This window comes from Catharus ustulatus, chromosome 26 (genome assembly GCF_009819885.2).
Source record: "Catharus ustulatus isolate bCatUst1 chromosome 26, bCatUst1.pri.v2, whole genome shotgun sequence".
NCBI lineage: Eukaryota > Metazoa > Chordata > Aves > Passeriformes > Turdidae > Catharus > Catharus ustulatus.
In genome coordinates, this window is record NC_046246.1 from 2,307,333 (window position 1) to 2,319,895 (window position 12,563).

Genomic DNA, 12,563 nt, shown 5'->3' on the forward strand with positions numbered 1-12,563 from the left:
GTCTCTTCCCAAAGCTGGCTGTCCCCAGCACCCTGTCCTGGCTGTCCCCAGCACCCTGTCCTGGCTGCAGCAGGGCCACATCTGCCTTGCCAAACCGAGCTGTGGCTTCAGGGAGCTGCTTTGCTTGTCCCTGGCATGGGTTGTGCTTGGTATTCCAGAGGGGAGTGGATGAGCTGCTGTGTGGTGACACAGGTTCCCCACACAGATGTGTCAGGCATGTGGAATGCAGTGGGAATTCCTTCTAACCCTGCCACTCATCATCTCACACTGTATAATCTGGTTTAGGTTCCCACACTGTGCATGGGATTAACAGTGCTCAGTCTGCCCAGCTGCCTCAGTCCATCTGCCCCCAGATTGTTCCCTGAGGGTTTGCTGCAGCCTGTTGTACAGATGCTGATGTGCAGCTGTACAGCCAGCAACTTGCTGCCCTTTCCCAGGATCTCATCTTGTTCCTCACAGGCCCCCCTAAAACAGCCAGGGGGTGTCACTGGCTCCACCAGCTCAGCCACACCATTCTCATCCTGCTCCTTCCCAGAGTCTCTTGGGATACCCAACAGCAGCTGCAGGAGTGTCCTCTTTGGTGTGGGATCCACAGGTGTGCCTTGCATGCACATGTGGGAGATTTCCAGAAGGTCTGGGTAGCTGGAGGACTCCCTGAACTGAGTAATCTTCAATAAATACAACCTCCACTTTTGTTCACACCCTTCATAATGCAGAATGGAGATTTAATCTTACTGAGGCTTTTAATTAATGGATGGTGAAATCTGTCAAGGTGTTAGTGGCAATTCTTTGTGACTGAAATCCCTGAAAAATTGCTGAAGACTCCTGGGTGGCTCACAGTTCAGTGGCTTCATGCTCTGTTGCTGTTTAGAATTCCCATTTCCCTGGTTTTGCTGAGGTTGCTGATCCCAGGTGTGAGTGCCCAGCCTGGCACCACTGTGGCTGATTTTGGTCTGTATCCACCACTGTGTCTGTGCTCTGCAGAATCCCTGGCCCTGTCTCTAAGCACAGCTGGTCTGAACTTGCCCAGAGCAGCTGTGGCTGCCCCATCTCTGGAAGTGTCCAAGGCCAGCTGGATGGGGCTTGGAGCAGCCTGACTTAATGGAAGGTGTCACTGCCCATGGCAGGGGGTGGGACTGGATGGGCTTTAAGGTCCCTCCCAACCCAAACCATCCTGATTCTCTGATGGACAGTTTCTAGTGGCCTCATTATGTGCAGTGATTACAACTGCAGATTTGTCACAGAATCGAAGAGAACACATAGGTGGTGTGTGGCAGTGCCTCATCTATTCCACATTGACAAGTCAGAAACTGTTCCCAGAGGCCCCTTGTGTTTCTCACCTCCAAATGGATGCTGGTCTCCTTGATTCCCCTCTGAAGCATTTGGGTAACACAGCCCAGCCCCTCCTCCTCCCCCAGCAGGTGGGACATGCAGTGTTCAGCCTGCTCTTGAAGCACTGGATTGCTCCAAAGGTTCAGGTGCCTTGGTGGGGTAGTGAATATTGCACACTCTGTACTGTCAGTGGAGAGAAAAGGCTTCCATGATGGATAATTCCAAGGAGGAGCCTTCATTAGGTTTCTACAAGATTGATTCTTAGTCTGCTTTAAAGTCTATTCAGTTATCCCTTGGCCTTCCAAGGGGTTGTGCCATCTGGATGCCAGAATTCTCCAGGCTCTTGCAGAAAATCACAGACAAGTGGGCAGGAAGTGTGTCTGCATGTGAGGGGGTTGGTCCTTCCTGCAGCAGCTTGGTCTGGTTCTGTTCTTCATCCAAACAGGGAGCAAGGAGGTGCAGTCTCAAATTCCATCTAGAAATTCATTCTTGTCCTACACCTAAAAGCTGTAATGAACACATCATCCTCCACCATAAAATTGAGGTTCAGGCAGGAATATTTGCATTTCAGAGGATGCATTTTAAGAATATGCACCTGAAATACTCAGATATTGAGTATTACTTGAGCAAGATACATCTTCTCATGGGAATGAACTCTGTCTCAGACAGCAGCTCCTGAACACATCCCAGTTTGCCATTTGGAAGGCTGTGAGCAGCAGTGGGACATCTCCATTCACCCTGCATTTGGCAAGAAGCAGAGACATGAGGAGGGGATCTCACATCTTACATTGTTTTTCCTCTTGCATCCAGTGGTGTTCGTGTGGCTTTTTGCTGAAACACTGCAGTTCCAGCACAGTGGGGACCTGCCTTCACAGCCCATCACTTGCTGGAAGCAGTGGGTGTTCAGGAGTAGTGCAAATCACATTTGTGCTTGTGGCCAAACTCCTGTGTTTTAGCAGTAAAATGACACTGTTGAGTCTATAGCACTGTTTGTTTAATTAAACTTTAATTATCTGCTCCCTGCCTCTCCGCCACTAATTGTGGCATGTTTCCCTGTAATGTGCCAACTGCCAGCCTTTAGTTAAATCCAACAGTTTGTGTAAGGAAATGTGCCTAAGGATCAGCCACCTCCTCCTGCTGGTTAGCAAGGGTGAAGGATCCTGGATCTTGCCTGAGTGCAGTTGTGCCCTGCCACTTGCAGGAGCATCTTGTCTACAGATGATTCCCAGGGGCAGTGATCATTCCCCTCTTGCCTCATCTCCTCTCCCTTCCCTGGAGGTATCATTCATTGAGCAGTTCCCTGTGTAAAACCCACAATGCCTCTTGCCCTGACCCTGCCACAAAGCCCTCAGCCCTGCTGCAGTGTTACAGCCCAACCAGGCACTGACATGTGCAGGGATAGGGAACCTGGCCATCACTGTGTGCCTTCAGTTTTACCTCCTGGGCAAAAAAACATTGTGCCCCCAGGGCTTCATCCATGGCCCTCGAGTGTGTGAGAGCAGGCTCACATGTTTGCAGAAAGCATCACAACACATTCCTGTCGTGACACTGTGTGAATTTTTGAGTGAAGTCATTCCTGAGGTTGAGTTTTGGATCCTCAGCCTTGCACCAACAGGAACCTGTGCATGTGCTCTCCTAGACTGGGTCTGAAATTCCTTCTGCTGATGCCAGTCCCCACTGTGAGAGCTCTGGGGATTTTGGGAGCACTCAGACACGTGTGTTTGTGTGACCCAGCTCATCTTGGGGAGTGTCCCAGTGTCCTGGCAGGCTGGAGCTCTCTGTCACCTCCTTGGGTTTCCTTGGAGGGCTGAAATGCACAGCTTGGACCTGTTCCCATGCCCACAGCCACTGTCCTGTGCCAGCTCAGAGGGCTGGGCTGTGCCCACTGACCCCTCTCCTGCCTCTGTCCTTCCCTGACAGTCAGCACCCTTCCCCAGATGTTTAATGGGAAGTGTTCTGGGGTTTAAACAGAACTGTCCTGTTGAACAGGAGACCAAATGTAGTTGCTTGGAAGCAGCTCCAGTGGAAACCCATTGGTGTGAGTGACAGAGGTGGGTCTGGCTGGACAGGGGAGCTCCACCCAGCCCAGGCCAGGACAGCCAGCTCAGGTTTGTGTCCAGTCTGGGGCTGAAATGCAATGATGGGAGTGCAGGAGGGGTTTGAAGTTATTGAGGAATAGCCATGAGTCAGCAAACCATTTTTTATGGATCCAGAGCAGGTGAGAGCACAGCTGTCCATGCAGGAAGCAAGGGACAAGGGGGCCAGCACAGGACAGGTCACCAGGGGTAACAGTCTTCACACCAGCAGTTTGTAGGTGAGACTTTAAGGTTGTGCTGCTGTTTCTGGGCACATCCCAGAGACCTAAAAGCAAAGAAAGGCAGCAGTGCCTCAAGTGCAGAATGGCAAAGCTCTGGTGTGGGAACAGCAATTACCCAGTGCTAACCCCACACAGCAGCCAGCAGCCAGACAAGGGTGTTCCCATTTCATATCCTTCAGTGTGGAGCCCTGGAAGGTGAGAGCTGGACCAGCTGAACTGGCCTCTGGATCTCTGCTCAATCACAGGCAGCAGGACACGAGACCAGAACATCCCAGCTCTCACAATAGTGCACAGTTCACAGAAACCAGAGCAAATAAGGTGTAGCCAGGAGAGGCTGCCCCAGTCAATGGCACCCAATGTCTGCAGCACTTGGGAACCACTTCAGGCTCTGGAAAGCTGCACTTCCCTTCACTGGAGCATGGCAGCATCAGCTCAGCAGGGAATTTGGGAAAACCTAACAGCAGCTTCTGGGTCTCACATGCTGCACCCTCACCATTATCCCAATTCAGCACAGCAGTGCTCTGCTGGCTTCTCACCTGCTGGTCCTGCAGTCTGGGAAGTGCCAGGGAAGAAACCCAGGGCCTGACCAGTGCTCAGGCTTCTTCAGCCCTGTCACCTGCTGTGGTGTTGGAGTGGCAGCAGCTCAGGGCTGTGAGCTGCCCTCTGGGTCCCTGCAGATGCTGCTGGAGGAGCTGCAGCTCCCAGCCACGTGCAGGGCAGGTCTGGAGTGCACAGGCAATGCCCCTTGCTGTGGAGCTGCTTCCTCCCTGGCAGGTGGTTCATAATAAAAAACACATTTGAGGATGTTTAGGGTGACTCATGAGGCACAAGGACCACCTGGGCTGAGACTCAGCTGTGCTGTAGCAGAACCTACAGAGGTGGCCCTGCAGTGGAGCTGTCACAGTGTAACAGCAGAGGCAGATCTGTCACCCTGGACAGTCTCCCCAGCCCCTCCATCCCAACAGTGCCACAGACAGCTGCAAATTCAGTGCATTTCTGGAGAAGTGAGGAAGCCACTATTGCTGTAATACCCTGCCTGGGGGGAGCCCTCAGCCCAGCCCTCCTGTGCATGTTCCAGTACAGGGAGTTGGCCTCTGATGTTAGGCTGGAAAAGGGCCCAGCAGGAGGCCAGGAGGGATGAGCAGCTCATCAGCAGCGTGTTGCTTTTGTGGCCAGAGGACTGGCACAGTGTGGGAGCACTGCTGGCCCTGATAGCAGAGCTCCCTCCTGCCCTGCATGTGTGTCTGACACCCCAGTGCCAAACACCAGGGCTGTTCATGCACGCTGGTGCTGAGGATGTGCAGAGTGTGACCCCTCGGGGACCATCCCCTCTCTTCCTGTTCAGGACTGTCTGAGTCCTTGTCTCTACTTTCCAAGGCTTCCCTGCTCACTGGCAATTCTGTAGCAAGGCAAGCCTGGGATGAGTGATAAAGTTTGGGGTCTTTTTTAGGGTCCAGAAAAGGGGAGGAGAAACTTTGGCTTCTTGCTAATAAGATTGCAGAAGGTCAGTCCATAGGTTTTACAGGAGTTACAGGGGTTACAGGGACATACCCTTCTTAAAGCATCTTGGGTACAGGTTACAACAAGTCCTGTGTCCATTGGCATCCAGATGGGACAGCCCTGCCCTACCCCACGGTGCCCCTTGGCCACAGAGGGGCCCATGGCAGTCAGGCCACAGGGCTGGGCCACAGCTGGTGGTGGCACAAAGAGTAGCTGAACAGAGGAGCTGCTGCTCCAGTCTGGGACCATTGTCACTGCACTGTTGGACTGGCACTGGCAGATTGGTGACACCAGTGGCAAATTGGCAGCTGGTGAGTACCAGGGCTCCAGCAGTGCCTGGTTTGATGCCTGTGCTGGGGAGAGACCAGCCAGGGGTTGGACCCAGTGAGTGCTGCTGTGGCTCTGCCCCACATGGGAGCGTGGGGCTGTGGCGTTCGGGTGCACTAACTGCAGCTTGGTGCATTCCAGGTGAAACCTTTGTCCTGGGAGATGGCCTCCCAGGGCCCTTAGAGCCTCGCCTGGACCCCATGGACTCTGCCTTGAACTCTGTCAATTCATCCAGCCACAGCAGGAGCTCCAGAGACTATCGCCTGCCAGGATACAGGCACCTGCACCAGCCCTCTAGCCTGAGCCAGGGCAGCTCCTCTGCCCTGCGCAGGCTTAGCTCTGGGGGTAAGAGCTCAGAACAGCCCTGCAGCTGCACACTGGGCTGTAAAGGGCTATTCTAACTGCAGTCACACCTTTCTAGCTTCAGCAAGTACCAGAGGCTGGGCTCTGCACAGCCAACCAAGCCTCTTAGGCGTGATGGCACTGGCAGGTGGCAGTGTGAACAGGTGACATTTCTCCTTTGGTTGGTCAGTGGGGAGAAAGGAACAGGCAGGAGCTGAACTGTGTCCAAGAGATAAATGGGTGTCTGAGTCTGCAAGGATGGATTGGGAATGGCTGGGGAGTTGGAAGTTGCCTGGTGGGGCTGGGAGGATGGGCAGATGCACAAGTGGCACTTGTCTGAATGGAGGAAGAGGGGCAGGAGAGCTGAACTGCTCATTGCAGCATGTGGGGTTGCAAATTGTGTCATTTTAGATGCATGGTATCAGTAAATGCCTCTGAAAAACTCAGGTTGCTGGTGCCTCCTCCTCATATTTTCAGGCAGAGCTGATACAAGAGGCTGTGCACACTGGGAGCAGGACCTGTGCCAGCTCAAGCTGTGCTTTTGGACAGTGGGAGCTCACCTGTGGGTTCAGTCCATCAGAAGATGCAGCCACTGAAAACATAAACCAGCTTTGCTGTGTTGAATGTGCTACAGGTGTTGGAAGGGGAGGAGGAGCCATGCAGGGGGAGAGACATGGGAATAGCAGGTGGGGGTTCTGCTCAGGTGTCAGCCCATGGACAAGGAGGAGTGGGAGATGGGGACACACAAGGGCTTTGTGAGGCTTGAGAAAGGGGACAAAGGCTCAGTATAGAAGGCTGCCCTGAAAGGTCAGGCCTAAAGAGAGGGAATAAGGCATGAGTGCCTGACCTGCAGCACAGGAATCTGGGGCATTCCTGGCACGTGCCCCTTGCTGTGTCTCTGCCCTGCTGTGGGACAGGAGCTGAGTGGTGGATTGAGGGGGGATGGCTGTGGGGCAGTGCCAGGGACCCCCATAACAGCTGTGTCTGGCATCCCCAGGCTCGGACAGGTACCTCAGCTCCCAGGACTCCTCGCGGCTCAGCAGCCGGGACCCCTCGTCCTGGACGGTGGAGGAGGTGATGCAGTTCATCCGTGAGTCAGACCCACAGCTGGGCCCCCATGCTGACCTCTTCAGAAAACATGTGAGTGCCATGCTTCATGTACTGATGGGTGTGTGTTTCATCTGGGAGGGGGCAAATCACACAAGCAGAATCCAGGAGAGTCAGAACACAGTAGCCCTTCACACCAGATGGAGTTTTGTGCTTAATAAAAAGATCCTCATAAATCCTGCTCGTGCCCTATCCAGGCTTGAATCCTTAACAGAACCCCTCGAGGCAGCCTGGGTGCACACAGAGCCTCTGCAGTGAAACCCAGTGCTGAAAACACAAACTCCTTCTGGAGTCTAATACTCACCTCATGGCAAATTTCTCCTGGCAAGAAACACATTCCAAGTGGGATTCACAGAGCTGTGAAATCCCACACATATGTTGCTGCTCATCTCCTGTAACAGGGAGTCTCCTAAGGCTCTGGTCCTTGTGCACATCTGTAAGTGTAAAACAGCTACAGACACAGCGTGGAGTTTGTACCATTACAGCTACAAGGGAGGTTTGGCAGCTGAGCCCTGCAGGAGCTGTGTTCCCTGTGCCTTGTGATAACATCCATGTTCTGGTGCTGCTCAGGAAGAGCAGTGGGAGCAAACACCCAGTGCTCTGTCCTGCTCTGAGCTGGGCTGACCTAACACTTCATTTTTTAATTTGTTCTATTTTAGAAACATTTCAGAAATGTTTGCTTAATTATGCAAAAGCTGCCAAGGGACGGAAGTGCCCTGGATTGTCAATCCTGAGGAGAAACTTGGTTTTGTCTGTGTGGAAGGGAAAAACAGATCAAACCTGGTACTGGAGATCCCTGGAGATCTCACCAACCTGAAAGCAACTGAGCATTGACATAGGAGAGAATTTTCTGATGTTCAAAGTTGTGACTTTTATTTTTCACTTACAAGCCAATTAACATTATCTTCATGGAACACTGTCCAGTGCAAAGCTCTGGACCCAGCCCAGACTGGGTCATGGACAGGAGTGCTGCAAGGGACTGGGAGACTTCCACTTGCAAATGCCAAGTACAAAGCTGTTTTCTGGTTATTCTAAGCTTCATTATCCATCCCCTCCTTAGTCTCTGGAGGGACACATCTGGCTCTCTGTAAAACATTAGATGCTTTGAAGGCTGTTCTGTTGGAATCAGCCCCAGTGGGGATGAGGAGCTCCACCAGTCTCTGCCAGTGGCTGGGACTGTGCTGTGAAGCTCCAGAAATAGAACCACAGAATCATTCAGGTTGGAAAAGCCCTCTGAGGTCATACAGTCCAACATTCCCCCAGCACTGCCAAGGCCACCACTAAACCATTTTCCTAAGTGCCACATCCACATGTTTTTTGAGCACTTCAGGGATGGTGATTTCAGCCCATGTAGGTGCCTAACCATCCTTTCAGGGAAGAAATTTTACCAGTCACAGAGCACAGGCTCTTTGGGTTTTGGGATCTGTTCCCTCACCTCCGTCGTCAGCCATGACTTCAGGGCTGTGTGTGTCACAGTGGGGATGTCACCACTGACACATCCTCTGCCAAATTTCTTCTGTGCTGGAATGACAATGCCCTAGAGTGAGCAACTGCTCCCCTGCATTGCCACTGCCTCTGTCATCCCCCTGTCAGTGAAACCTCCCTTTCCCCTCCTCCCCACCTCCCTTCAGGATGTGCTGGCCCTCTGGAGATGGCTCCTGGATGTTGATCACCCAGGAATTCCCATCATGCATATTGGTCCAGGGCTGCAGCAGGGTGGGTGTAGGGCTGCCTGTGCTCTCCATACTGGGATCCCCATACTGGGGTGTCCCTGCTGGGATGTCCATACTGGGATGCTGTTGAGCAGGGCTCTCACAGCCAGCCCTGCTGTTGCATTTTGAGCCTGGCCTGGCTCGGGTGCCATCAGCAGCACTGCCGTTCATCCTTGCAGGAGATCGACGGGAAAGCCCTGCTCTTGCTGCGGAGTGACATGATGATGAAGTACATGGGGCTGAAGCTGGGGCCGGCCTTGAAGCTCACTTACCACATCGACAAGCTAAAGCAAGGCAAGTTCTGAGAGGACTCCTGGCAGGATGGATCCTGGAAGCTCCGCTCCCAGCCGTCCCCACCCGCGCTCACCTGCCGACAGGTTCGCATGCACACTCCCCTCCGCCGCAGCCGCAGCCGGACACTCCCGCGCACGGCCGGGCCCTCGGGGCCCACCCAGCCCGGCCAGGCCCCCACAGCGCTCAGGAGGAACCCGGCACAGCTGGGCTTTGCACCAGACTCGAGCTGTGCGCGTTGGAAGCTGCCCCGGCCAGCACTTCTCCGTGAGCTCACGGTGCTGCTTCCCTGGGATGGAGCAGTGCCCGTGGGGACTGGGTGTTTGTCACACCTGCTCGGGGCAGCCCCTGGGCACTGAGCCTGCCCAGCCTCACGGGGCTCGGTGTCCCCAGGCCGCCCTCAGCCCTGTGGCACCACAGCGAGCTCAGAGCATTGACCACCCAACCCTGTCTTCCACGCTGGGGGAGCCCGTCCAGCCGGCTCTGCCTGCCCCCAGCTCCTGACCTGGCTCCAGCTGGGCACACCAGGCCAGGGCTGGAGGGTTTCATGTTTATTCCAAACTGGGGAGACCGTGGGGCGAGCTGGGAGAGCTGAGGAGCAGGGCTGGGCCCGGCGTGCCCCTGGCACAGGTGGGCCTGGGCTGCTGTTGGAGGCTGCCTGGATGCTGCAGGACTTGGCTGATCCTTCTCGCCTTCTTTTTTTAATTTTTTTTTATTTTGGAAATTTTTTTTTTTTACTAAGGAGTTGTTTGTTTCAAACGATGAGATGATTTTTCTACCTGTGTTGAACTGGCAACTCTTGGTGATTTTTAACCAGAGCTGCTAAGGTTTGTCTTCCCAGGGGCACTCCTGCTCCTCTAGAGTTTCAGTCTGTCCCAGCTAAGTGTGTGCGAGAGGGGTTTGGGTGTGGCCAGGGCATGCCGGGGTGGTGACCTGTCCTGGCATTGCTCTTCCTGTGCGGGCACTGCCCTTCCCGAGGCACCTGCTGGTCCCAAGCAGTTTCATGTATTTATTTCTGATGACACTTGAGTGGTTCCCATGGTCTCAGACACATTTCTGCAGCTGCACGAGGAATGTCGGAGTGGAGCCGCCAGCTGTGCCGCCACAGTGTCCCCTGCACAGCAGCTGCCAGCTCGGGGCTGCCCAGAACCCGGAGCATCACTGGCACCAGCCTGGCCTGAGCTGGGACAGGGCTGACAGGACAGGGCTGACAGGACAGGGCTGATGGGACAGGACTGACGGGACAGGGCTGACAGGGCCAGCACGGGCTGTCCCCAGTGTATGCCCACACACACCCCTCAGCACACATACACACACACACACACACGCTTCCTCTGCAGTGACCAAAGGGCTGGGACAGAATCTCCACTCCAAGCACTTCCTTCTGCTGTCCTCAGCTCCGCCTGTGCATCCGGAGCCGCAGCTCACCCCCTCCCCTGCAGCCTCGAGGGCCTGGCCGGCAGCAGGACGGGCCCTGTGGTGACCAACCCTCCAGGCTCTTGCACTGAGTCAGGTTTACCCCTAAGGGGCAAAGTTGCAAAAAAAAAAAACCCACAAAAAACACAAAAAAAAACAGAAAAAAAGAACCCAAACCCCAAAGTAATAAAAAGGCAAAATGGCTTTTTGTCCTAGGGCGCAGCCTGCGCTGCCGGCCCGGGGCTGGGGGCTCCGGCTGCTCCCGGAGCCCCTCGCTGACAGCACGGCCGGGACCCCTCGCTGTGAGCCAGCCCCGCTGCAGCCAGGCCCCGGCGGGCTCGGCCAGCGCTTTCCTCTGCACTTATTTTACTTGATTTGTTTATAAATAAAAGGATACCAAGTTCGTCCCCGCTGTTCGTGCACTGATGGCAGCGCCGGGCTGAGCCCTGCCTGTGGGGGGAGAGCAGGGACGGGCAGTGGGTGCTGCCCCGGGACTGATCCCCGGCCGCTCCTCCGAGCGGGCAGGGAGAGCAGGGCCGGGGTGGGGCTGAGGGAAGCGAAGGGTGAGGGGACAGAATGAGCCGGGGGTGATGGGTGAGGCCCATCGTGTCCTCCGTGTCCCCCAGCCCCTGAGGCACCCCCAGGCTGACAGCCCCCGGCCTTCGTGTGCTCCTGGTGCTGACAGAGCTTCTGCAATTCCTTGTTCCAGTCGGGAGCGTGAGGGGGATGTCGGGGCAGGGCAGTCCCCACTGAGCCCCCGAAGCCATCGCTGTCTGCACCCCTCAGAGCCCTTGGAGGCCCGAGCCCCTCACACTGCTCCCCAGTACACCAGCGCCATGAGCACAGACCCACACGAGCCCCTGAGGGCTGCCTGGGGCTGCTCCATCCCAAACGGGCACGGGACGGGTGAGGCTGAGCAGGCCCGGCCAGGTCCCAGCCCTGGGGCTCAGCAGGGCTGTTCCTCCATGACGAGGGGGATGAGGGATGGAGTGAGAGATGAGGGGTCTCACCCCCCGTACTCTGAGCCGTGGGTTTGTGTCCCAGCTTGAACACCCTGGAGCAGCAGGTGACATCCTGCAGGGGCTGGTTAAGAAGGCAGTGAGGGCAGCCAGCCCCAGGGAGGGCACAGAGTGGGGAGCTGGAAAGGCTTTGGGGTCCAGCAGGTGAGGGGGCAGAAGCTCCCAGGTGTCTCCTTCCAGCCCCAGCTCGGCTGTCCCCAGCTCCTGGCCAGGTGTCTCAGCCCTGGAGCCACTTGTCACAGCACAGGGACGCTGCCAGGCTCAGCACCATCCCCTCAGGGATGCAGATGTGTCTGTGCCCACAGCCCCTGGCTGCACTGCTGGATCCATCCATGTTCTGGGCTGGGACTGTGCTGTTGGGGCTCAGCAGTGCTTGGGTGAGGCCCTAAAGACACCAAACTCCCAACCCACCTTGACAAGGCCCAGGGATGTCCAATTTATTTGTAAAATTTCACTGCCTCCTCTTTAACTGCTCATTTCTGTTGCTGTCCCAGTGCAGCAGCTGAGGGGGGAGCTCCCCATCCCACTGGGGTGCAGTGCCCCAGCCCCAGAGGGCTCAGGGCTGCTGTGGGACCAACAAACCCAGGGGCTGGACAGTGGAACAGCCCAGTCCTGCCTAGGCTGGGCACGTGGGGGTGCTCAGTCCTGGTCCTGCCCCCGCTCTCCCATGAGGATCCTGAAATTTGGAACAGCCAGGGCCCAGCAGGGCACAGTGGGACAGCCCAGTCCCAGTGCTGAGGGGTCAAAGGGGACAGCACTTCTCCCTCCTCACAGGGAGTGGGGACAGGAACCACAGGGTGCTCCCAGAACTTGTCCCAGGGGAGCTGTTACTGAACCCAGAGCCAGGGCTGAGGCTGCTCTGGGGGCAGCAGAGTGGTGGCAGTGACAGCCACATCAACCATGGCCCAGGGACACAGCTCTGACCCTGGGCCTGGTGCTCCATGGCCTGCACCAGCAAGAAACTCCCAGCTGTGGAGGAGGAAGGTGGGACAAACACACTTGGGGCAGGTCAGAGCCACTGGAAACAGTTTTGTGCCCTGCAAAGCCTGGCAGGCTCAGCCCAGCTTCCCCAGGTTTCTCCACTGCTGGAAGGCAGTTCCAGAACTTCAGACTTTGGAGCTCCACATCTAAACCCACTGTGAATACAGCTCACAAGATTTTGCTAGCTAAAAGGGGATTAATTCAAGACTGGGCAGTTTT

The 12,563-nt window shown here is 55.6% G+C and overlaps 1 protein-coding gene across 4 annotated transcripts in view; it reads left to right on the forward strand.

The window, feature by feature from the left end:
• Positions 1-10,748, forward strand: part of SCMH1 (Scm polycomb group protein homolog 1) — a 69,386-nt gene extending 58,638 nt beyond the window's left edge. For 3 of the 4 annotated variants that reach the window (XM_033080565.2, XM_033080566.2, XM_033080568.2), the window contains 3 exons: positions 5,618-5,821; positions 6,816-6,958; positions 8,817-10,748. In XM_033080565.2, coding sequence (XP_032936456.1) covers positions 5,618-5,821; positions 6,816-6,958; positions 8,817-8,942 — 473 coding nt within the window. In that variant the 3' untranslated portion in view covers positions 8,943-10,748. The remainder of the gene's footprint in view (positions 1-5,617; positions 5,822-6,815; positions 6,959-8,816) is intronic. The other variant, XM_033080567.2, reaches the window with a different exon arrangement.
• Positions 10,749-12,563: the final 1,815 nt, after the last annotated feature.